The sequence below is a fragment of the Sander vitreus genome, chromosome 21 (assembly GCF_031162955.1).
Source record: "Sander vitreus isolate 19-12246 chromosome 21, sanVit1, whole genome shotgun sequence".
In the NCBI taxonomy this organism is placed as follows: Eukaryota; Metazoa; Chordata; class Actinopteri; order Perciformes; family Percidae; genus Sander; species Sander vitreus.
In genome coordinates, this window is record NC_135875.1 from 4280621 (window position 1) to 4304732 (window position 24112).

The window sequence follows — 24112 nt, forward strand, 5'->3', positions numbered from 1 at the left end:
CATTAAGAGTAATGCTTTTCAAAATAAAACATAAATTTCACGTGTTTTTTTGCATATATCAACTGCACCTAAAGCAGAAGCAAATTGAGAAAAAAAACAACTAATCAGTAGGCTAGTAAAAACAGTGAAAAAAGTTCATAAACCATACAAAGGAAGGCTTAGAATATCTCTACTTACTACAATGGATGTGATATATATATATATACAGTGGTGCTCATAAGTTTATGAACCCAGAATTAAAATAGCCCCACGTTATCACATTCCCTTCACCATACCTAGAGATTGGCATGGGGTACTTTCCATAAAATCATCTCTCAATGCAAATCAAACCAGCTATTAGGCTAACTGAAATTAAACCATTCCAGTCTCTAGGTATGGTGAAGAGTATGTGATGATGGGGGGGTATGGTGAAGGGTATGTGATGATGATGGGGGGCTATTTTAATTCCAAAGGCCAAGGGAACTTTATCAGGATGCATAGTATCCTGGATCCATGAAATAACTGGCCTTTCAAAATAAAAACCTGCCTGCCTCTATGGGACTTTAACATAGGGGTGTACTGACTTATGCCCCCTGTATTTTAAGGAAGAACATTTATTTATTTACGATACATTATTCATTCACAAAGAAAATTGGTGTCCTTAAAGGTTGGATTTTTCCAATTTCTTTTAATTAAGGCATTAAGATCAATTTCCAACAGATGATTTTATTCAACTTCAGCATGGGTTCATAAACTTGGGGATTGAGGTCTGGGGATTGGGCTGGCCACTCCATAACATCAATCTTGTTCATCTGGAACCAAGACTTTGCTCGCTTACTGGTGTGTTTTGGGTCATTGTCTTGTTGAAAGACCCATTTCAAAGGCATTTCCTCTTCAGCATAAGGCAACATGACCTCTTCAAGTATTTTGATGTATTGAAACTGATCCATAATCCCTGGTATGCATTAAATAGGCCCAACACCACAGTATGAGAAACATCCCCATAACATAATTTTTGCACCACCATGCTTTACTGTCTTCACGGTGTACTGTGGCTTGAATTCAGTGCATGGGGGTCGTCGGACAAACTGTCCGCGGCCCCTAGACCCAAAAAGAACAATTTTGCTCTCATCAGTCCACAGAATGTTGCCCCATTTCTCCTTTGGTCAGTCAATGTGTCCTTTGGCAAATTTCAACCTATTCAGTACGTCTTTTTTTCAGCAATAGGACTTTGCGGGGGCTTCTAGCTGATAGCTTTGCCTCACGTAGCCTTCTTCTGATCGTAACTGTACTCACAGGTAACTTTAAGTCTTCTTTGATTTTCCTGGAGCTGATCATTGGTTGAGCCTTTGCCATTTTGACTATTCTTCGATCCATTCGAATGGTAGTTGGCCGTTTTTTCCCACGTCGTTCAGGCTTTGGATGCCATTTCAAGGCATTTGAAATCATTTTCTTCTTTATATGTTTTCCCCTCTCCAATCAACTTTTTAATCAAAGTCCGCTGTTCCTCAGAGCAATGTCTGGAACGACCCATTTTGCTGAGTATTTCAGTGTGAAATGCACTATAACCAGCATGCACAACATTTGCTTCCTTCCTTCCTTAAATATGGATCATATCACAGAATCAATCACCTCACTAACTGAACACAACACTGCTATTATTTTGAACATGCCCCTTTCAATTACAGATTAAGTTACACAGAATGAGCAGCATGCATGTCTGTTGCTTTTCTATGACTCTACAACACTTACTAGTAAATTATTTGCCATGTAGAAATATCACTTCTACCAAAAATATTGATTTATGAGGTTAGTGATGTTGGACTGCTATTATTTTGAACACAACTGTATATACACACACACACCCATGAGAACTGCCGCCTGTGTGTGGTGCAGTAGGGCTGGGCGGGGCCTGCACACTTCGGCCTCGTCAGTCTCCTCCCACCTCGGATCTCCGTGCCGAGGAGCAGACCCCAGCTCGGCCAGACAGCGTGTAGCTACTTCCCCGGTAGTCATCGAGGAGCGACCGCGCCTGTGTGTGTAGAGACTGACGGGAAGCTGGACGACAACAAGCAACATAAACAAGGTGATTTGCTATTTTTATATAGCCTATTTATATAAATTCAAGGAAGATATTGATGTTTGAATCGCTTCATCTTCACTCCGCAAGTGATGTTTATCCGTTAGAGTGAAAGCACACTGATGCGAACACAATAAATGTAATATTATATAATATATGTAATTTGATATAATGGGGCTGTGAAGGAGTCTGGACCGTGTTTAGATGCTTGTCATCCGCAAACAAGCTGAAATTATTAACAGTTGCCACGTGGGTGAATGTGTAAAAAAAAGCTTGCGCGTTTAAAAATAGTTAATATTGTATGCTGATGAGTGTACAAATTATACTATATGACATCAGCAGCGCTCTCATCCCTCCATGGGCTGTCCCACAGGAAGGATCCTCTGCTCAGCATCACATTTACTTACCAGCGGAGAGTTCTCCTTACAAAACACCCTTAGGGACATTTATGTATTATGTGCAAAAGGACATATAGCTGCAGGAGAGAGTGCAGGAGGTGAACGAGTAAAATCATGCCTTGGTGGGTCAGATTGCAGAGATATGTGAGGCCTTTTTTACCCCACACTGATCCATTACACACTCTGAGGAGGAAGAGGAATATGAAGGAGGGACGACATAAGATAGTCACTCTACATGGCCAAAGGTGTGTCGACACCCCGGCCCTGTCCACATACTTTTGTGTGCTTTTGTTCTGGCCCAGAAGGTTGTTTCTGAACACTTAACGCTCTTCTGAATTTATTTCCACAACCCTCAAAGACTCTTCTAAACATCTAGATGAAAAATGTTCTGTCTTTTGTACAAAAAAATCACTTTAAGAGGAGACACTACAGGTAAATAGGGTATAAAAAAACTAATCAACTAATAGATATCATAAAACTTCCCCAGTTGATATTCAACATTACAAAAGCAACTTTGTGCAAAAGCAACAGAAAAATTTGAGAATTTGCATTTTCCATTTCAATGACAAATACTGCAGCTGCTCTATTCAGATACTTACAGTAAGACTATCATTTTTTATATTACAAGTTTTATGAAATGTTTTTTTATTTTAGGATTGTAAAATTCAGACATTTTGAAATACTATTCACTACAGGTGAATAGGGTCAAAAATATATACTAATAGATACCACCATTAGATTGTTGTTATGATTGACAATTATTTTGTATTACAAGTTTTTAGAAATGTTATGTTTACATATGCAAATGAGGCATTATTTAATGCTAACTGTTGGTGAATTTAGGAGAAATCTACAGACAAAGTAGTTAAACAAACACCTAAATGTGTATTTTGGATGTTTTTTCCCACTAGTCTGAAAGAAGACATGTTATGGAAGCAGAAGAGCCTCAAATCTCTAAATTGACCAGCACATGAAACACAAATTAACCAACCAATCAGATATTTGCTTGTATTGTCTCACCTTAAACTCCTATTTTTTTGAGGAAAAGTTTGGCATTTGTTTTTGGGTGAGAAGATTGATACTACTCTCATATCTGTACAGTGAATATGTGCAATATGTCCGAGCACAGTGGCAGTGACATTAGCCAAGAGCTGTATTCTCAGGAGAATAATCTGGGGAGATGTTGCTCTGCTCAGTCATTGGTACATCTGGAAATTATATAACCAGTCTTTGGGGCGGAAAATCTACCGGAGCATTTGCACAGAAGACCATTCATTCACAAGGGTTTTCACAAGTGCATGTTTGTCTCAGCCAGATTCTCTTTGCATCCACTCGCAGACATATTTAACCCAGCAGACATCTTCAGGGTTTACAGTATTCCGGCACCGTACCGGATCTCTGGTGTGTGGCCGTGAGGGAAAAAAAAATAATTGGGAACTTGCATATTTTATTGATTTCACCTACCAATCATATGAGAGGAACCAGCCCTAACTAACGCAGGGCTTAAAGTACTCGGGCCTGGTGCCGGATTTCTGGCATATGACTGTTTTAGAAAAATAAATACATTAAAAAGTCCACATGGGATTTGTTGTGCTGGGTTTAACCAATCATCGAACTCCCACCTACCAATGAAACGAGTTCTAGCCAATCAGATGCAAAGTAGGGCGTGTCTTTGCCAAAAAGCGAGAGTGCGGTGTGGTCTCCGTGGTAATGCGGCTAAAAAAATGGAGGCAAAGTTTATCAAACATGAATAGAGGACAAGAGGAAAAGGGTGGAGACGGGAAGCCGTTTAGCACTCGGTGCCTCAAACCTATGGGGGAAATATTTATTCATAATTCAAATTGAAAGTCCAAAGAGAAAACGAAGCGAAATCAGATTAAAAATATTATTATTTTACTACTCTACTAGGAAAAATCATGCCATAATAGCATTTAAAAAAGAAAAAGGAAACTGAAAGTTGAAATGTAAAATGATAATTTGAAAATGTAAAGTTCAATGTAAAAAGTCAAATTTAAAATATTTTGCCAGTTCCTCCCCGCCCCCGCCCCCCCAAATATTAGGTTGGTTCAAGACTGACTGAAGTTTCTTTAAACATTTTAGTAACAAAACAAAGTCGACCATCTGCCGTCTCAGGAGCATTGCCAAGATTAGGTAATTTCTTTGATTTTAGGAAGCCTTTGTTTAGATTACTGTAACTTGGATGACCTCAGAAATGAACTGATCGCCTCCAGCTTGTACAAAACATGGCCGCCAGAAGATTTGAGCACTGGTTTCCCTGCACCTGTTACCTACTGTATTTTATTGCTTCCTTTTAAAGAACAGGCAGTCATTGTTCCATTGACTACTGTTTACCTCTCTCCGTACACCTGTGTGTTCGTAGGCTGAAGAAAGATTGTGTCGTCAGGCTCCAAACCTCCGGATTAGTCTTCTGTTTGCTCCTGGAAAACTCTATTAAAGCTGCTTTAATCAATATGTTTGTATTAACAATAAATCAAATGTGTGTAATGTGAAAGGTGTCCTTCGTAGTGAGGAACCGACAGAGAAATCACCTGACTCTGCAGTATATCTCAGCTCTACAGAGCTCTTCTTTTAGCTCATTGTTTAATTGTTACAGCCTGCAACTTACTAGGCTACATCTACACTACTATGTTTTGGTTTAAAAACGAAAATCTTTTGCTACGTTTACGCCTCACGTCCACACTACTACGGTGTTTACGAGCCCATAAAACGGAGACTTTTGGAAATTCTGCTGTCCTTCGTTTTGGTTTGAAAACTCCGGGGTTGTTTTGTAGTCTGGACAGACACAAACGGAGACCTTTGGAAACGTCAACCATGTCCGTCAGTCTTATCGGTTAGTTAGCTTACAGACCTTTCAATAACAGTTCCACCTCGTCTTCGCTCCAACATAATAAATCCCTGCTCTTCCGTGTTGGGAAGGATACTTTCAAAACGTATTCCGTTACAGAGTACAGAATACATGCTCAAAAATGTAATTTGTAACGTATTCCGTTACATTACTCCATCTGAGTAACGTATTCTGAATACTTGGATTACTTCCACATTGAATTGCATTTTATAAGTAGGAATGCGACCATCACGTACAGCTTACTACACAGGCCTATTCTGGTGTGTTCTTCTGTTCCAACTGGCTGAATGTGTACCTGAACAAGCAGATAGATTGTTGTATTTGTAGTCCTGAACTGCATACTACAAAAATCTAACCGCAGTCTAAGCTACCATGAGCTAATTTTAGGTAACATTAGCTAACATGTCAAACTGGGCTAGTCTTTCAATGTCTCTGGGCATAGTAAATCAGCATGTAGGAGAATGTAAAGTCGCACGTCAACTATAAAATAGCAAGGTGACGACTATACCTTGGCTAATAAAAAAAAATAACTTACTTTAAGATGCTTCTTCAGGTTGGAGGTGGAGTCATTTGGACGCTGAAAGGAAGTTGGTTGCTGGTACTAACTGTAACAGAATACAGTTACTCATCATTTGTATTCTGAATACGTAACGCCGGTACATGTACTCCGTTACTCCCCAACACTGCTGCACTTACTGTTCACCGTTGTTGTTCTTTCTCCAAAGTATTTTTTGTATTTTCAACTTATACATCCATGATTTATAAGTTGAAAATACAAAAAATGTATTAACAATTAATCCTGAGGGGAACATGAACGTTTGTACTAAATTTCATTGCAATCCATCCAACAGTTGTTGAGATATTTCACTCAAAACTGGGTCAGGGGATCATTGGACCACCGCCCGTAAAAACCTTTCACCACTTCAGCTGCTCTACACAACCTGATTGACCGGATTGTTTGCTTTATCATTACAGGTTTCCCTGAATGTCGCGGCATTTACAGTGTCATGGACAACAAAAGTAATTACACACCCTGCAAAGCTAACACAGGAGCCTTTCCTGAACTGCAGAGCAGAAAATGACTCAGAGAAATGGAATCAGAGGGACGAGTGATCGGTGCCTTCACTCAGAGGCCTCCGAGGACCTGGAGCCGGCCGGCGCCGATATGGAGAAAGTTCAAGAGGCCAACGACGGTATGGAGAAAGTTCAAGGGGCCAACGACGGTATGGAGAAAGTTCAAGGGGCCAACGACGGTATGGAGAAAGTTCAAGAGGCCAACGACGGTGAATCTGAGGAAGGGGCTCAGGGAAATGAATGCAGAGACTCTGCGCCTGTAACGGGAGCAGTCACAGCTCCAGATGGCGGTTGGGGCTGGGTGGTGCTGGCGGCCACCATCATAGTCCTGGCTTTGACCCTGGCGTTCCCCTCCTGTGTGGGAATCTTCTACACCGACCTGCAGAATGAGTTCCACGCCTCCAACAGTGAGACCTCCTGGGTGCCGTCCATCATGACGTCAGTGCTTCACGCAGGAGGTAAAGTAGACAGAGCAGGAAATAAACTGGGCTCTGTTCTCCATTTAGTTAATGTGTAACTTTATGATACATAATATGTTTTTAGTTTGAATAATTCCACAATATTATTTGGGGATTTTGCAGAGTTTTATCACTTATCATCAACTACAATGATATTAATATTATTAGATGTGTAATAAGTTGTCCTTTAATGCTCCCCAGCCTCAGGGTAACTTAAATTCCTACCTGCTGTTGTTCGGTGAAAATGTGAAACCTGTGACAGAGAATTTGTGCATATTTTCAACTCTCTTGCTGTGCTGGTGTTGATTTAAAGACATTCATTCCTTTCCAGATGAAAAGTTGAACTCCTAAGCAATAAAACGCACCTTTGTAAGTAAATACACTGAGCGGTGTTGCTGCTTCAGCCTCACTTGGTCTGGTATGTCCGGTGGCTTATGGGGACTTACAGGCCTGGAATGTTATTATTTTAGGGGCAAGGCCACTTGGCTTTTAGTGTTTAGGGCCACTAAATGCTAAATAAGCTAAATGCCAGGGCAGGAAGGCCATCGAATAAAACACTGATTTTAAGTCCATGTAAATAATTAATTTAACCTGAGGGTAGTCTCGCTTTGCCAGACCCTCCTCCAAAGCGTCCCGAAGGAGGGTCTGGCGAAGCAAGACTACTATATAGACAACTTGAGGGTAACGTTACGTTTGTTAACATTAATGTTACAAACATTTAGCTATGATACTCGTTAGGCACGTAACACTTCTTAAGCGACTGGGACAGCTTAGTCAATGTTGTAGCGATATACGAGCAAAGCCAGTTTCTCTTCTTATTCGTTTGCTAATTTATCATACCACAACTACCTCAGCTCAGTTGAGCTTCTCTTCTCAGAAGTTTACTCAGTCACAGCTTTGCGGCATCGGGATGAATTCGATAGTTGGGCGATGCTGGATTTGTGTCAAACTTCCGATACAGCTGGTTACGTGTGCAGCATTTCACTTGATGTTGCCCGATATTAATTCAGAATCTTAACAAAAGACATCTGTGTCTACCATATTGACAGGTAAGAGGCAGAGAAGAAAGCTGTGAAATCAGCTGGGGCATCAAGGCCAATGTGCCATAGGGCATTTCATTTTTTGAGGGGGCACGGCTGTCAGGGCGCTCATGGCTCCCATGAACTTTCTGCCCTAGTGGCTAATGTGAGCAAACATAAAATATTGACGTTTCATACTTTGGGGCTTTCAGAAGACTTTTAGGCACAGTATTTGTCATATTTTATTTACAAGAACTAAATATTAGATGCTGTTTAATAAAGAAAAATGTTAGTTAGGGTTCTTTAAACAGGGCTCCAGACTAACTTTTTTCACTAGGAGCACAGTGGCCCCCAACTGAAAATTTTAGGGGCACACACTGTAAATCAACATGCTAACCAAATATTCACATTTCTACTACTTTCCACTGTATTACTAATAAATACTTTGATAATAGATGCAGAAATTACAATGTGCTGTTTCAAATTCAGTGTCACTTTTGAAGATGCAACATAGAAGGTTAACCGACAGCACCATCGCTGTCTTGAAAAACTAAAAAATTATATATATATATATATATACCAGCTCTAGTCTACAATTACAATGAATTCAACTTCAAATGAAACATGCATTGTTTAGGCTACTGAACAGATATCGGTTCCGTTACCCAACGGTACCTTTTTTTTGGTACTTTCCCTCTATAATTACAAAACATTAATTTCAGTTGTAAAAAATTATTGTCAAACCTATTTATCCTATGAACATTGTTATTTTATTAATTAAACAAAATCCTCCTCCTCCCAAACCCATCCCTACAACCTATTAAACTGAATAATTATTCATTTCTTACTCACGGTAACTTTTATTCTTGTATTTGTATATTATTATTTTTTAGCCTGTTTTTAATTGCTCTTTAATGTTTCATGTAAAGCACTTTGAACTGCCTTGTTGCTGAAAGGTGCTGTAGAAATAAAGTTGCCTTGCCTTACAACCTCAGCCTGTCAGTCAGTCACCAGGGCACAGAAACCACTGTCGTGCCTGCTTAGGAAGTGTTAAGGTCAACAGCACCGCGACCGCTTTCGGCTCTCCATTAATATCATATCGCAGCAAACGCTGTCTGCGTGAAGTTTTGAAAAACTGTAACTAAACTTGAATTTCCGTGACTCACTGTGACTTCAACAAAACTGCAGAGCCGACGTAGTTTGCACCGTCCGCAGCTATGCGTGTGTGTGCGAGTGTGTGTGTTTGTGTCAGAGCTCCGCTCTCTGTCAATTTTCAGAGAGGACAGATAAGCTTGAGCTTACGCGCTGTCAGGTACCGAAATTTCGACGTTTAACGTGTAAAAAAGGGGGCAAATGTACTGGTCGCACATGTGCGACTGGATGTAAAATTCAGTCGCACACTCAAATTTTGGTCGCAAAATGCGACCATTTGGTCGCCGTCTGGAGCTCTGTTAAAGCTCTAATCTTTAGGATTTCAGTCTTGGTTGTTCGGCTGGTGGCAACAGATCACTGGTACAGCTCTTTCTTTTTTCTCTTCTACATGCAAACTCCACTGAATGCAGAACATTACTGTTAGTCACGTTTCATAGATGTTTTTTTGACGAACGCTCCTCGTTAGCACTAACACTTAGTGATGGTAATAACATTTCCTGTGACTGCTTCACAATAAAAGCCATTCTGTGTTTTATAGCTGCAAAGATTAATTGATATATCAAATGTTGTCCACTATTAAATTCATCGCCAACTATTTTGATAATTGATTAATCATTTAGAAATTCTCTGATTGCAACTATGTTCTAGTTTCTTCTCTCCTCTGTGACAGTAAACTGAATATCTTTGAGTTGTGGACAAAACAAGACATTTGAGGACGTCATCTCGGGCTTTGGGAAACACTGATCCACATTTTTCACCATTTTCTGACATTTTATAGACCAAACAACTAATCTGTTAATCAAGAAAATAACCAACAGATTAATCAACAATGAAAAATAATCATTTGTTGCAGCCCTACTCTGTTTTAATGAAGCAGCAACAACAGTTAACATATAACTTAATACAGCTGTGAGGAAAGGGAACATTAAGAGAGGCTGATAAGGATCATAAAATGTGTGTTATGACCACACATATTAGTCTGCTGATCGTTTTACGAAGACTACTTGATCCTTTTTGTCAGTGCACAAGTCCTCAGTGTGCACAAAGCTGCCATCTCTCCCCTCAGTAATATCAACTTCCTTCCTCAATGACGCATTATGTAACTTGCATGAAACAGGAAGTAGTGCTGTTAAATGGCAAATAAAGTCATCATAGAAGGCCAAGGTGACCGCTTTATTTATTTTGCTAACGTCATGTTTCCGTCCGTGTGAAGCAGAATGTAGATTCTGTGACGAGGATGATTTTATTGTTATTAAAAACAGAGATGTTATTGGATATCTTGGTGCCAGTGGCGATTCTAGGTTCAGCCCCTGATGGGATGTGATACAGTGCCTTGCAAAAGTGTTAAGCCACACCCCCCCCCCCCATGTTAACATACATTACCGTGTGAAGTGTAGTTTATCTGTGGGCGGTGCTCAGTAATTACCTCCTGCACCCTTTTTCTGTACAGAACAATCCGAACTGGTCCGTGTCTTAGGTTCCTTCTACTTTCCTCCCTCCATTTCTGAAAATACAACAGAAAGCACTTTTTTTTGGCTCACATGTGGCACAATAAGTTATATATTATTAACATGTGAACAGATTTCGACCTTTATCCCTCGCCACATCCAGCGTCAGAATTTTTCTTTAACATTAAATATGAAATGTACTGTACGAAAATATAAATGTATGATTAGATGAAAAGGATGAAATAAATGATGAAATATTAACCTTTTGAAAAGATCATGATTACTAAAAGGCACCTCAAATGATTGCATAAAAGCTGGCCTTTAAAATTAGTTTGAAAAATGTTTCTGAAATGACTAATCTGAATACCAACAACTTGCAGGGGTCACTGAAGGCATCCTACATTCTGTTTTTGAAGTTTACATTTAGAGGATACATCTGGTGATCATCTGTATTTCTCTTATTGTCAACAAACATGAAAAGACCAAAACCAACTAAGTAAATGTGTGTGTATCCAAACCGTGATATATCTCATTACTCTGTGTCATTGTTATCGAAAACCTGCTGTCCTGCTGCCACAAATACTTACTGTACTAGAGCACCAAATGTGGATTAACCCGCTTAACCCAACAAGTGCACTATTTCCTCCTTTTTGAGAAACGTTTGATAAAAACTGCAGTGACCAGCTGTTTTAGGAAATATACTGAACCTATTTAAAAATAGAAATCATATATTTGGGAGCCGTTGTTAATGATTTACTTCAGTAGTCTTCAGTAGGAACCAGTGGCCCTTAGGGCTAAACAGCTTAATGGAGTCAAGTATTATTCAGACACACACACACACACACACACACACACACACACAGGTTTGTGGCATTATCTTTGTGGGGACCCGTCATTGACATAATGCATTCCCTGGCCCCTTACCCTAACCTTAACCATCACAACTAAATGCCTAACCTTAACCCTTACCCTCACCCTAACCATAACCTAATTCTAACCCTAATCCTAAAACCAAGTCTTAACCCTCAAACAGCCCTTTGAAGTTGTTGGGTCCGGCATTTTGGCCCCACAAAGCTGTCGGGACCTCACAAGTATACTGGACTGAATACCGGTTGCCTGGATACCGGTTTTTGGACCCCACGATTATAGTTAAACAAGCCCACACACACACACACACACACACACACACACACACACACACACACACACACACACACACACACACACACACACACACACACACCTCTTGAGCAAAGAGGTCTTTTTTTATAGTCCAGTTTATAAAGACAGAACTTTAGGATTGTGGCTATGATAACTGCAGTGGTGGAATATAACTAAGTACATTTACTTAAGTACTGTACATGAGTACAAATTTGTACTTTTTTTCATGCCACTTTCTACTTCTACTCCGCTACACTTCATAGAGAAATATTGTACTTTTTACCCCACTACATTAATCTGACAGCTTTAGTTACTAGTTACATTGCACATTAAGATTTCTGCACACAAAACACATGTAGTTTATAAACTACGATGTTTTATTATAAATTAAACTACCAACAATATAACAGTATAACAGCCTACAAGTACAGCTGAAATGATTAGACCATTACTGTTTTGTTTCCAGTTTCTAAAATGTAGGGATTTTTCTGCATTGAGTACTTTTACTTGTAATACTTTAAGTGCATTTTCCTGATATGTTCGTACTTTTACTTAAGTAAAAGGACTTTTACTTGTTACAGACTATTTTTACAGTGTGGTATTAGTATTTTTCCCACAAGTAAAGGATCTGAATACTTCTTCAGGGTTTTTGCAGACAGGAATGCTCTGATCTTTCCCTGAGCAGACAGAAATGTGACAAGGGTCTCTGGATTATCTTCATCACGCTGCACAAAAGTTTGAGCTGCTCATGTTGACGTGGACAGAACCGCCTCCACTGTGAATTCTGTGGGTTGAAGAAAGGATTCAGCAGCAATTGAAACTATAATGTTAGTTCACCTAGAAGTAAAATACAGACTTAAAACAAGTAGAATAGAATATATATTTATTGTCATTGTTTCACAACAACAAAACACAGTTTAGCAGCTCTCCGAATGATAGTACAAATGACAAAGAAAATATAAAATAGCAAAATTGAACTAGTAAAATACATAAATCAAGTTATTGCACATTAGTCTTATAGAGGCAGGAGATGGCGAGGAGGAGGAGGAGGGTTTGTGCACTTTACTGCCTAAGTAGATACAGAATAGTATTATTTGTGATGTTTTCAATGTTTGATCTTTGAGGATACTGTAGCAAACCTTAGTCTGAGAACACTAAGGTTCAGCAGGTCCAGGTATTATCCCCGTCACTACCTTGCAGCCCTGTTGCCTAACAACAAAGGCGTCGGTGACCTTTAACCAATATACCCCAGAATACTGAATGTGAAACTTTCTCTTCAGGCAAATTGAGGGATGGATGATAGTAACCGATACATTTGCCCTGCAGCGCAGCTTATTTTCATACTAGCGTAACAAAAACTACAGTTATATGGGTCAACTAACTGCTAAACTTGAGTCAAACACTATCTATATATATATATATATATATATATATATAGTATATATATATATATGAGAGAGAGAGAGAGAGAGAGAGAGAGAGAGAGAGAGAGAGAGAGAGAGAGAGAGAATATGTTCAGTCATGCTTTCATTCATCCGGTACAGATTACAGCTAAACACCATCAGCAGAGACCTCGCCTTTGTCCGTTCCTGCTCCAGTGTGCAATAAACTAAGAGCATTACATCTGATCCACAGGTCCCTTTTGTAGCGTGCTGGTGGAGAAACTTGGTTGCCGAGCGACGGTCATGTTGGGCGGCGTCCTGAGTGGGCTGGGAATGGCTGCCAGTTCATTTACCCAGTCCATCACACAGCTCTACATCACAGCCGGGGTTATCACAGGTCAGCAAACATTCAGCAGATTTATTACCCCAGCTGACACCTGATGAACAACGGCCCTCTACCTGGCCAGCACCGAACAGCAGTCAGAGACCAGCTGAACATCTGGAGTTAACGGCGACCAAAACCAGAAATATTGGACAAAAACATGACTCCACATGAAAGCTAACGTTGCTCCATGTGTAAAACAGGCATTAGCAATGACAATTTAATAAAGCAAACGTGTGTTACAGTTGTTTTCTGCCACCAAGTGGTCAGAGAAATCAGTGAATGCAGCTTTAAAGTTAAAGGAGCAGTGTGTAGGATTTAGTGGCAGCTGTCTGTGAGGTTGCGGATCGGCTCAGGGTATCATTGGATAATCCGTTATTCATTTGTAATTAGAAAATGAAAAACAAAACAACAACAAAAACGTTTCTGGTGTCAGAATCAAAAAACGAACAAATCGATCAAAAACAGCCCGTTTTTGGTTTTTGGCAGTTCCTTTTATCGTTATTCTTTTTGGATCGAAGAATGAAAACGTTCGTGTTCAATTCGTTTTATCGTTGGAAACCAAAAACAGAAGTCATGTGGGTTATTTGTTTTTTGTTTCAAACGAGAAAGCCAAATTCAAAACACGGCCTAATTTAGTTTTTCTACAAGTTCATATTTTCGTTTTACCTTTTTGAAGAAAGAAATCAAGAAAGATGACGTGAATTAAAAGTAAATATGTCAAAATAAAAGCATGGGGGAGCGTATTAGATGAAAAAACACGGAAGGCCCTCTTTAGAGCCGAGCTTTGGTTTGTCCTTTCTGGGCTACTGTAGAAACATGGTGGTGCAACATGGCGAGTTCAAGAGGACTCGGTTCTTTTATAGATATGGGTTCTCATTCTTAGCTAACGACAACCCAACGATTCACAACGAGGTGATTATACACTAATGAAAACATATATATTAGGGGTGAAACAATTCAGAAAATGTCACGATTTGATTCAATATCGATTTTCGATTCAAAAGCGAGTCTTGATAAAAAAACAAAACGATTCACAGTATGTAGAGATTGCAAACAAACCAACAGTTCAGTAGGGCTGGGCATATAATATCGATATTATATCGATATCGTGATACAAGATTAGATATCGTCTTAGATTTTGGATATCATTATATCGTAATATGGCATATGTTGTCTTTTCCTGTTTTTAAAGGCTGCATTACTGTAAAGTGATGTAACTTTCTGAATTTACCAGACTATTGTAACTGTTCTATTATTTGCCTTTACCCACTTATATATATCCACATTACTGATGAGTATTTGTCAAAAATCTCATTGTCTAAATATTTTGTGAAAGCACCAATAGTCAACCCTACAGTATCGATATATATCGAGGTGTTTGGTCCAAAATATCATGATATTTGATTTTCTCCATATCGCCCAGCTCTACAGTTCAGCCAGATTACCTAAAGGACTTTGTTCAAAGGTAAATCTGAAAAGTAGGTAATAAGGCTTCCTTAAGGAAAACTACGGTAAATACAATACAGTAATAGTTGAACTAGGAAGTCTATTTAGGAACTAATAATTCTACCATTTGCTCTCGTTTTATCTTCCAAATAAGTTTAGCTGACCTGGGGCTTTGTTTAATGGACAATTCCGGTCGATTTCAACACATAGCTCTGTTTTTGTAAATTTGGAGTGCTGTCAGTAGCAAGAACAACGAAAACAATCAGTGCTGCCTACACCGTGTTATCCTCCTGCTAGCATTAGCACCCAACAGGCTTAAACAGGGCAAGTTTTAAACTTGTCTTTAGCCTCTTAACATGTTCAAAATGTCATTAAAAGTGCCTACCCATGTGAAGTGATTCCTTCTGAGTGAACACAGTGAATCTGACTGCAGTAGATGTGAAAGAAATGCATAAAAGTTCTGCTAATTCAGCTCTGTTTAGTTCTGGTGTTGAGACGGCAGTTGAGTGCTTAGGGACCGTCTACAAACTACAACACAGAAAAGAGATGCAACAAAAATATGTAGGCTATTAATTTAATGATTAAATAAGGTAGTGTCTCCACACTTACCTCAATTATAACTTGTCTCCTACTAGTTGTACTACAGCACTTTTTAAAAAAATAAGCATATGCCTATTTTTGAAAATATGTTTGCATCTCTTTTCAGTGTTGTAGTTTGTAGACGGTTCCGAAGCACTCCTTGCAGTATCAACACCGGATTTAAAAACAACAGAGCTACGTGTTGGAATTGACCGGAATTCTCCTTTAAAACTGTCTGATGGTCTGACTTTGTGTCACTGTGTTCCAACATCTCAGCAACTAACTTGATGAGCACAATCTTTTTATTTCCGTCAGGAATTGTAGCTAAAAAACTAAGAAATAAAGACCCAAGTTGTAATAAACCAGATACAAATCAAATGTTCAGAATACTTCAGATTGGTCTGGGACACATCTTTATGTACTGCACGTTAATTTTCATGCATAGCTTTTTCAATCAATAAACATTTTTACCTCTGATGTTGTATCACTCTGAATGTCTTCTTCCGTCGTTACAGGACTTGGTTTCTGCTTCAGCTTCCAGCCAGCGGTGACGATCCTCGGGCACTACTTTGTGCGTCGCCGTGCGTTCGCCAACGCGATGTCGTCCACGGGCACAGCGCTGGGACTGTGCTTTCTGCCTTTCCTGGGTGACTACCTCCACACAGAGCTGGGCTGGAGGGGAAGTTTCCTTGTTTTGGGGGCCGTCCTGCTGAACTGCTGCGTGTGCGGAGCAGTGATGAGGCCCCTGCAGCCCAACAAGCATCGTGGCCAGCCGCTCATGAACCACGGACCCCCTCCGCCCGAGGAGGAAACTGTGAGGACGGAAAAAGGGAGGATGAGAAGCATATGGAGTTCCTTGGGGGCTTCTCTGAGCAAACACATGGCCTTTGATCAGCTCTGCTACAACACACGTTACTGTGTGTACGCCATAGGCATCACCTGGATGATGCTTGGGTTCGTGGTGCCTTTAATTTACCTGGTTCCCTACGCCACAGCTAACGACATGGAGCAGAGCCGGGCCGCGCTGCTGCTCGGCATCCTGGGTATGGTTAACATCGTGGTGCGGCCGCCCTTCGGCATCCTCTTCAGCATGTCATGGTTCAAAGGGCGTCACATTTACGTATTTTCCGCTGCTTTGCTGGTCAACGGGCTCAGTAACAGCATCTGCTGCATCGGGCCCAGCTTCCCCGTGCTGCTGGCTTATGTGGTGGTCTACGGGCTGTCCATGAGCGTGGTGGGCTCCCTGATGTTCACTGTCCTCATGGAGATAGTGGAGATGAGCCGCTTCCCCTCAGCTCTAGGTCTGCTCGCTATCATGGAGAGCGTCACGCTGCTCATCGGGCCTCCGCTGGCAGGTAACGTACAAAGTTTTAGCAATGGAGAGAAGAGATCTGGTGGGAATTCTAGGGAATTATGTAAAAATAAGGCCCTAAGGCCTGTCAAATCTGACTCCAATTTATTAATTCCCGCGCCTTCTTTCATCGGGCTTAAGTTTACCAGAACACAAGGATCAATCTGAGACGAAGAGTTCAGTTAAGCAAGTTAACTCAAGTCCAGCATTTAAGTTATACACACGTGTGGGTACACCAAAAATTAAGTAAGTTTCTCTCTCAAATTGTGAACCTCGTCTAACCATATCCCTAATCTTTTATGTTCTCCCTTGACGGCGTCATCCTCTCTGTCTCCGGGCAAATTCTTCAGTTCTCACACACACACACACACACACACACACACACACACACACACACACACACACACACACACACACACACACACTGAGCCAAGAGCCACCCCTCCGCCGTTCCACCTCTCCGCTTGGTACTGAAAACCAGTTCCTAACATACACTTTAGATTCCTGAACTACAATGTAATCAAAGCTTAAGCTAACCATTTTTTGTGTGTCCCGGTCTATACATTGTACAGGGAGTTCAAATGTGTCTTCCCTGGAGTTGTAACCACGTCTCATGACTAAACACAACTCACATATATTATAAACTTTTATACTGAGACTAACACATCTAGATCATAGAAATATTTCTACAGAATGTGGGGCACACTATCTTATAATCACAAAGTATAGAAAGATTTTGCCTCAGCTGGTTTTTACAGGCTTCAGGCAGATTGGAGATTTAGGTACAAACAGTTTTAATCCTGGAAGAGCTGCTCTGGAGGAAGACTGGTTCATTGGTTGAGTTTAGAGCTGCAAAGATGAATCAATTAGTTGTCAACTATTAAATGAATCGCCAACTATTTTGATAATCGATTAATCAGTTTGAGTCATTTTTTTATGAAAAATTCTCTGATTCCAGCTTCTTAAATGTGAATATTTTCGGGTTTCTTTACTCCTCTGTGACATTTTGAGTTGTGGACAAAACAAGACATCTGAGGACGTCATGTTGGGCTTTGGGAAACACTGATTGACATGTTATTGACCAAACAACTAATCGATGAATCGAGAAAATAATCAATGGTTTAATCGGCAATGAAAATAATCGTTAGTTGCAGCCCTTAAACGTCAGTTATGGAACTCCCAAAACCAGTAAAGAAACACTACTGTGTCCCACATTTATAGGAAGGTTCCTGAAAGAGCTATAAAATGGTACTAAAAAAAAGTGTGTGTTACAATTCTGATAATTTCATTCCAATTAATTGCTAAAGCAGTGGTTCCCAAGGGGGCGTAAGACAAATCGAGTCAAGCGACGATTAACAGGAAAGGAAAAGCAGAAAAAAATGTTTTGGTCCCAGCCGGTAGAGACATGCAGCCGATGATGATGATGAAGGGTCGCAATGTACACATTCCTTCATTTTAAGGAGTCAGCAGCCAAAACGTTTGGGAACCACTGACTTAGAGTCTGTTAGTCGATGCACTGCAGGTCGGCTGAAATATGTCTGCAGGTTAATATAATTCTACACAAATGAGAAATATAAAGTTTACAATTGTGAATGAATAATGTTTAACATTTATTGGATTTAAATGGGGAAGCACAGTAAAAGTCCTCTGCTTTTAAACACAGCTTAAATATTCGGACAACTAACTAACTCTCTTTACACTATAATTAGTCTCGCTTTGCCAGACCCTCCTCCAAAGCGCGCTGAAGGAGAGTCTGGCTACTCCACACAGCATTCGGGGATGGGAGGAAAACGTGCTCTGGTTTATTGGCATTTCTTTTTCTTTTTTTTTATTATTTTATACAGATTGGACAGATAGTCTAGCTAGCTGTCTGGATTTACCCTGCAGAGATCTGAGGAGCAGTTAACAATAGTCCTCACAAATCCACCAGAGTTTAAAATGCCAACACATAGAAAGCAGAAGCAAACGCAAATACATGCATCTGGTGGAATTTCCTGCGGCACGGGAGCAATCCCGGAAGTGGAACTCGAAGGATATAGACTAACCTAGAATAAATACCAAATAATTAAGTTTTTTTGTAGAAAACTTTCTAAAGAATTATAAGGAATTTACAGACCCAAAACATATTTCCTTTGATGACAACCTAACCCTTTGTCAGTTGTAAAGAGCAAACCCATTCAGATGTGTGAAGGGATCCTGTTGGGACTTGTATCTTTGGTCACGGCTACATGAGCGCTCAGATAAACATGCTGTCATATGAGACGAAGCAGCCTCTGCCCTTCTCTGTTGACACTGAACTAAAACTCCACTACTTCAGAATGAAGCACACACTTGTTGTCTTTGTTCTCCGTGTGTACCGGACACATTAACTGAGAACAGTATGTTATTTACAGCAACAGCCTCGGGCTGGAGGAATGTTTTATCCCTGTATTTATGCCATTCACAGAACAGAAACAAGTGGAAACAATATGGCACACATGCAGGTCATCTGACTGCACACGTGACCTGTAAGTTCTCTAGTGAATCTATTTCAAGTTGGCATTTCTGCTGTAGATCTACAGCAGGTAGACAGAAAACATGGACATGCAGCAAGAAAGTGTACTGAGCTTCAAAGCCATTCCTAAAAATCCGACAAGAATTACCGCCTCGCGGTTGTGTGCCTCCGCCAACCAGTCAAGTTGCCGTTAACATCCATATCTGTCTGTTTTTTAAACAAAATGTTTATAAAACATGATTATATATTTTTTTTAAAACCCATTTTGTATGCATTATGTATTGCAGTTAAAATACCCATGTATTTAACACTGGTATTGGTCTACATTCATCTACAACAGATTCTAAAAAGAAATATAAATCAAGTCATGTTTATTTATACAGTATAGCATCTTTAAAACAGAAGTCAAGCCAAAGTCAAAGGTACATAACAAAATGCCAAATGTACATAAGCAACAATACAACATGTTATACAAAACAACTGACATGATAAACCAAAGTAAAGTAAAGAAATAAGATGTTAGAAGAGAAGGAATCAAATCAACAATAGATTAAAAAAGCAGTGTAGGGGATTTGACAGAAGACAACTGAACTAAAAGAGTAAAGACCTATAAAATGTTAAAACATTAAATGCTGACATTATTATTAATTATTATTGTTATTATTATTAATACAAGCTCTCTTTTCCAATGTTGCCCCCGTTTACAGCACAAATAAAAAGTAATATAAGGACCATCTAAAAAATTACAGTACAAATAAATAATATGATCATAAAAATAATCTGATCATAAAACAATACCTAAATTACAACATGTAAAAAAAGATTAAGCCAAGGAACAATCACAAATTTACAGTACATATAAACAATAAAAACAAATGAGAATCACTGATGTAGGCAAATAAGAGGAGTCTCCTGTGTAACAGTATCATCGTGAACGTCCCAATGGAAACGAGCTGTTCTAATTTGAGAGAATCCTGAAGCCAGTTCCGTCTGTTAAAAGCTCTCTTTCCTAATTTACAACCGAAGCGTGGCGTGATAAGTCCAATGTGGGTCTGTGAGCTATCTGATATGTTGTTTTAGTAAAATGTAGCAGCGAAAGACAGATGCAGGTGAATCTTGCCACATAAAGCCTTGTAAATAAACGGTAAACAATGTTGCTCTCTCTGATTGGTGAGCGACGGCCAGCCCACTTTTTGATGCAAAATACAATGATGGGTGAGAAATCCATCACCAGTTATTGATGATTTGTCTTGTTGTTGTTGTTGTTGTAGGAGTCCTGATCGACAGAACAGGCCAGTACTTCCACGTCTTCTTTGCCTGCAGTGCTGTCGTTGCCTCCTCCGCTGTGTTCCTCATGGTGTCATTTTGCTGGCTGGATAAAAGGGACAGCGAGTTCTCCAAGCAGGGTCAGACCCCCGCTCTACCTGAACCAGCTGTTGACTTGGCTCCTGGCTGTCAGTATATCAGCGTTCCCACAGAGGGAGACAAAGACAAGGCCTCGTCTAACGGGGCAGAGTACAGCGTATGACCGGCCTCTGAACCAGCTCTCACCGTGTGACACTTTTAACACGCATCACACTCCGGCTCAGACAGATTTTGCGGATTATTTTCCCATGTTTGGATCGGCTTGTTCGGTGCGCCAGATGTTACAAAGTTTCTGCCATCTGGTGCGCCATTAAAGTCAAAACAAACATGAATAATCTTGCACAGTTTATCCAAAGTTAGACACTTGATCCTACTTACCAAAATGAAGAGATGTGCACTTATTATTACAAAATGCTGCTGATCTTATCTACCTGATCACACAAGCTACCCTATATCGTCGCTGTCGGGGCAGAAACCTTGTATCTCCATATTCCGTCATTTAAATCTATTTTCATAAATCGGTGCTATTGGTCACCTTTTACATATTTTACAAATATTTAAACAGTGACGAGGCGATTTTGTCTGACTTCGTCTGAGGTAAATAGCTCAACGAAACGATTTTAAAATTAGCTTTTTTTTTATTTCCTGAAAAAGAACGGCTTTGGACATGCAAGGTTTTCCCCCGACAGAGACGATATGAGGTATCTCACTTCATCAAGCCAAGTTACATCAATCAATCAATGTATTTGTCATGTGAAATCATATGAAATACGATTCCAGTGAAATGTAATCCTGTCAGTTGCTTGAATTTATGCGTTTAAACAGTCTAAATGTTTGCTGGAGTGTTTAATGTTGATCTTACAAACACACCGAATGAGTCTGATTAGTTACTGTGGAACGATACAGTATAGGCCAAGTGGTTTTGAGGAAAAAAACAAGTAAACTGAGCAGTGACATAAATATAGGTGAAATCGAAGTGATGGTAAACACAGTGGAGTAGGAAGTGGCTCCTAGAGAGTGCTTAATTATAAAGAGTTAAAGGATACGTCTAGTGTTATTATTCTATATTTTTCCTACCTGGCCTCAGACATGAAGTATGTAAAATTAGTTTGTAGTCATTTTGATATGTGTGCCTTGAAAACGCATTAAGGACTGATATAATAGAGCTCTGAATACTCCTCAACTTAGTGCCTCAACATATGTAATAGGCACCATCAGGGTTCAAAATTAGCCCCATCTACCAGCCAAAAAAACAATGGTAATCGATTGAGTGGCTGGTAACATTTGAACATTCACTAGCCATTTGGCTGGTGGGAAAAAAAAGTTAATTTTGAACCCTGGTCACCATCTTAAAGGTGCTCTAAGTGATGTTGGGTGACGTTACTTCTTGTTGACGTTCAAAGTATTTTCAAACAAAACGAGGCTAGCTCGCCCCTCCCTCCTCCTCATCCCAGCCCCTCCCCCTCCCTTCCGTGCTTCCGCGCACTAACCCCCCGAACCCCCACCCCCAAATCCTTCTCGTCGGTTATTGGCTGGAACGCTGGAACACTGTTTGTTATGTTTGGTGTTGCAGGTTGCCACAGTTTGTTTTTGTTGCTGTTTGTGGAGCCTGGGCTGTCTACAGAGACCACGTACAGTGTGTTCAGGGGACAGGCAGCTAGGGGATAGTGAGGAGATATCTGCTGTATGTGACAAAAAATGTTGTAGCCTAAAAAACGCGACATTGCTTAGAGCACCTTTTAAGGTCCTCATCAGTAATGTTTTTGTGTTTGGATGCGCTCCAGAACCAGACTGGCACGGTGCCTGTTAGTGCCAGTTGAGCACAGTTTCCACTTTGTTTCAATTAAACAGACCTAGGGTGACCTGTAGTTCACCCAGTAGAGCGTGCGCCCCATGTAGGCGAGTCGTTGGCAGTGGCCTGGCTTCGAATCCAAACCCGTGGCCCTTTGCTGCGTGTCATCCCCCCTCTCTTTCCCTCTTTACTGTCTGTCTAAACTATATTTAATTTAAAAAGCCACAGACAAAGCAGCAGATCACAAATATATAATTTCATTTTTTTTATGACCTCAGTAGGGATGTATCGATAAACTCAACTCGAACACGATTTTTAAGTTTATGATAAGATTTTCTCAGGATTTCTTTGAGCTGCAGACAAATGACTGAAAAATATTCCTTTATTTCTATAAACTGTGCAACACAACGTACGTGTCCTCTTATAAAAAGTGCAACTGAACTTTTATCAAAAATAACAAAAAAGATGAAATGAAAAAATACAAAAGAAATCTCTTCAAACAAATAAACAGACGTAGTGATGTCTGAAGTCAAACTAGTGAAATCTAAAGTAGATTACGTCCTAGGCCATGATTAATTTGTTTAAATCTTAACCGGTTGTAATCCTTACACATTTATATCGATTGTTAACCGATTCTCATTTCCTAAAACAGCTGGGACACCAAATGCCACTCAAACAGGAGGAAGATAATAGATATAATTGCTAGAAGATGCATTCACTGTTGGTCTTTTAATAAATATATATATATATATATATATATATATATATATATATATATATATATAATCTTTTTTTTGACAATAGGACAAATATAAAATATCACTAGACTTAACCTTTAATTATCAAGTGTTACAGTAGGCCTTTAATCTGTCACAACAGGATATAGAAAATGATTGTGTATAGACATCTTCAATATCTTGAGTAGGGGAATGTATTTTCAATTTGTTGTGAAGACATTGAACACACCATGCTGAGTATCTTACACCAATGTTGATGAGTATGTAATGCTTTAGATCATTGTCATTCACTGTCACATGTTCAAAATGAATATATGTTTAAGCGGTAATTACTCATGTTTTTAGTGTTAACACGCTTTTTATTCCTTAATGGAACTGTGCCTTTTTTATAGAACTGGTGCGTTTACAACCACGGGATAAAATCAAACCCTTTTCAGGAAGACAGAAGCAGAAGATTTCATGTTGTGAAACATTGAATGAGAGGAATATTTCGAAGGCACTGAGGAGTTTTATGACACTGTAACTGAGTTTACCTTCAGTCCCAATCAAAGATTGTACTGCATGTGACAGATGTATCTTTTGATAAATGAACATGGAGACTATTTTATGTCATATGTGACTGAAAGTTAAATCCACATTTCAGGTATGAGCTGCAGTAAATAAAAGTGTAACCAGAGGCTCCTTTCTGCAATGAAAGGTTGTATTAGCTGCTTTGGGCCAAATTATATCGTTAAATAATAATAATAATAATAAATGCTTTATTTATACATTATGATCAGAGGAAAAATAAATGTTTGAATATCAACGTTATCTTTGTTGTGTTTTTCTATATTTAGATGTCCCGCCCTACTGTGCCTTACTCTGACTCTGATTGGCTTACCCTAATCAATCTTATTCCCATGACTAACCCTAACCAATCCAACCAACGAAGGCAACGTACTAGGCA

General features: G+C 39.7%; 1 protein-coding gene across 1 annotated transcript; it reads left to right on the forward strand.

Annotated features, from left to right (window-relative positions):
* The first annotated feature begins 1930 nt into the window (after positions 1–1930).
* slc16a5a (solute carrier family 16 member 5a) lies at positions 1931–22265 on the forward strand. Its single transcript, XM_078279279.1, has 5 exons — positions 1931–2065; positions 6299–6855; positions 13271–13414; positions 15943–16782; positions 20544–22265. The coding sequence occupies exons 2-5, from the start codon at positions 6402–6404 to the stop codon at positions 20798–20800; spliced, it is 1695 nt and encodes a 564-aa protein (XP_078135405.1). The 5' UTR covers positions 1931–2065; positions 6299–6401; the 3' UTR covers positions 20801–22265.
* The last annotated feature ends 1847 nt before the right edge of the window (positions 22266–24112 follow it).

Coding starts and splice junctions, on each gene's coding strand:
- slc16a5a (XM_078279279.1), top strand. CDS start 6,402: ATGACTCAGAGAAATGGAATCAGAGGGACGAGTGATCGGTGCCTTCAC. Junction 6,856..13,270: donor GTCAGTGCTTCACGCAGGAG/GTAAAGTAGACA, acceptor TCTGATCCACAG/GTCCCTTTTGTAGCGTGCTG. Junction 16,783..20,543: donor CATCGGGCCTCCGCTGGCAG/GTAACGTACAAA, acceptor TTGTTGTTGTAG/GAGTCCTGATCGACAGAACA.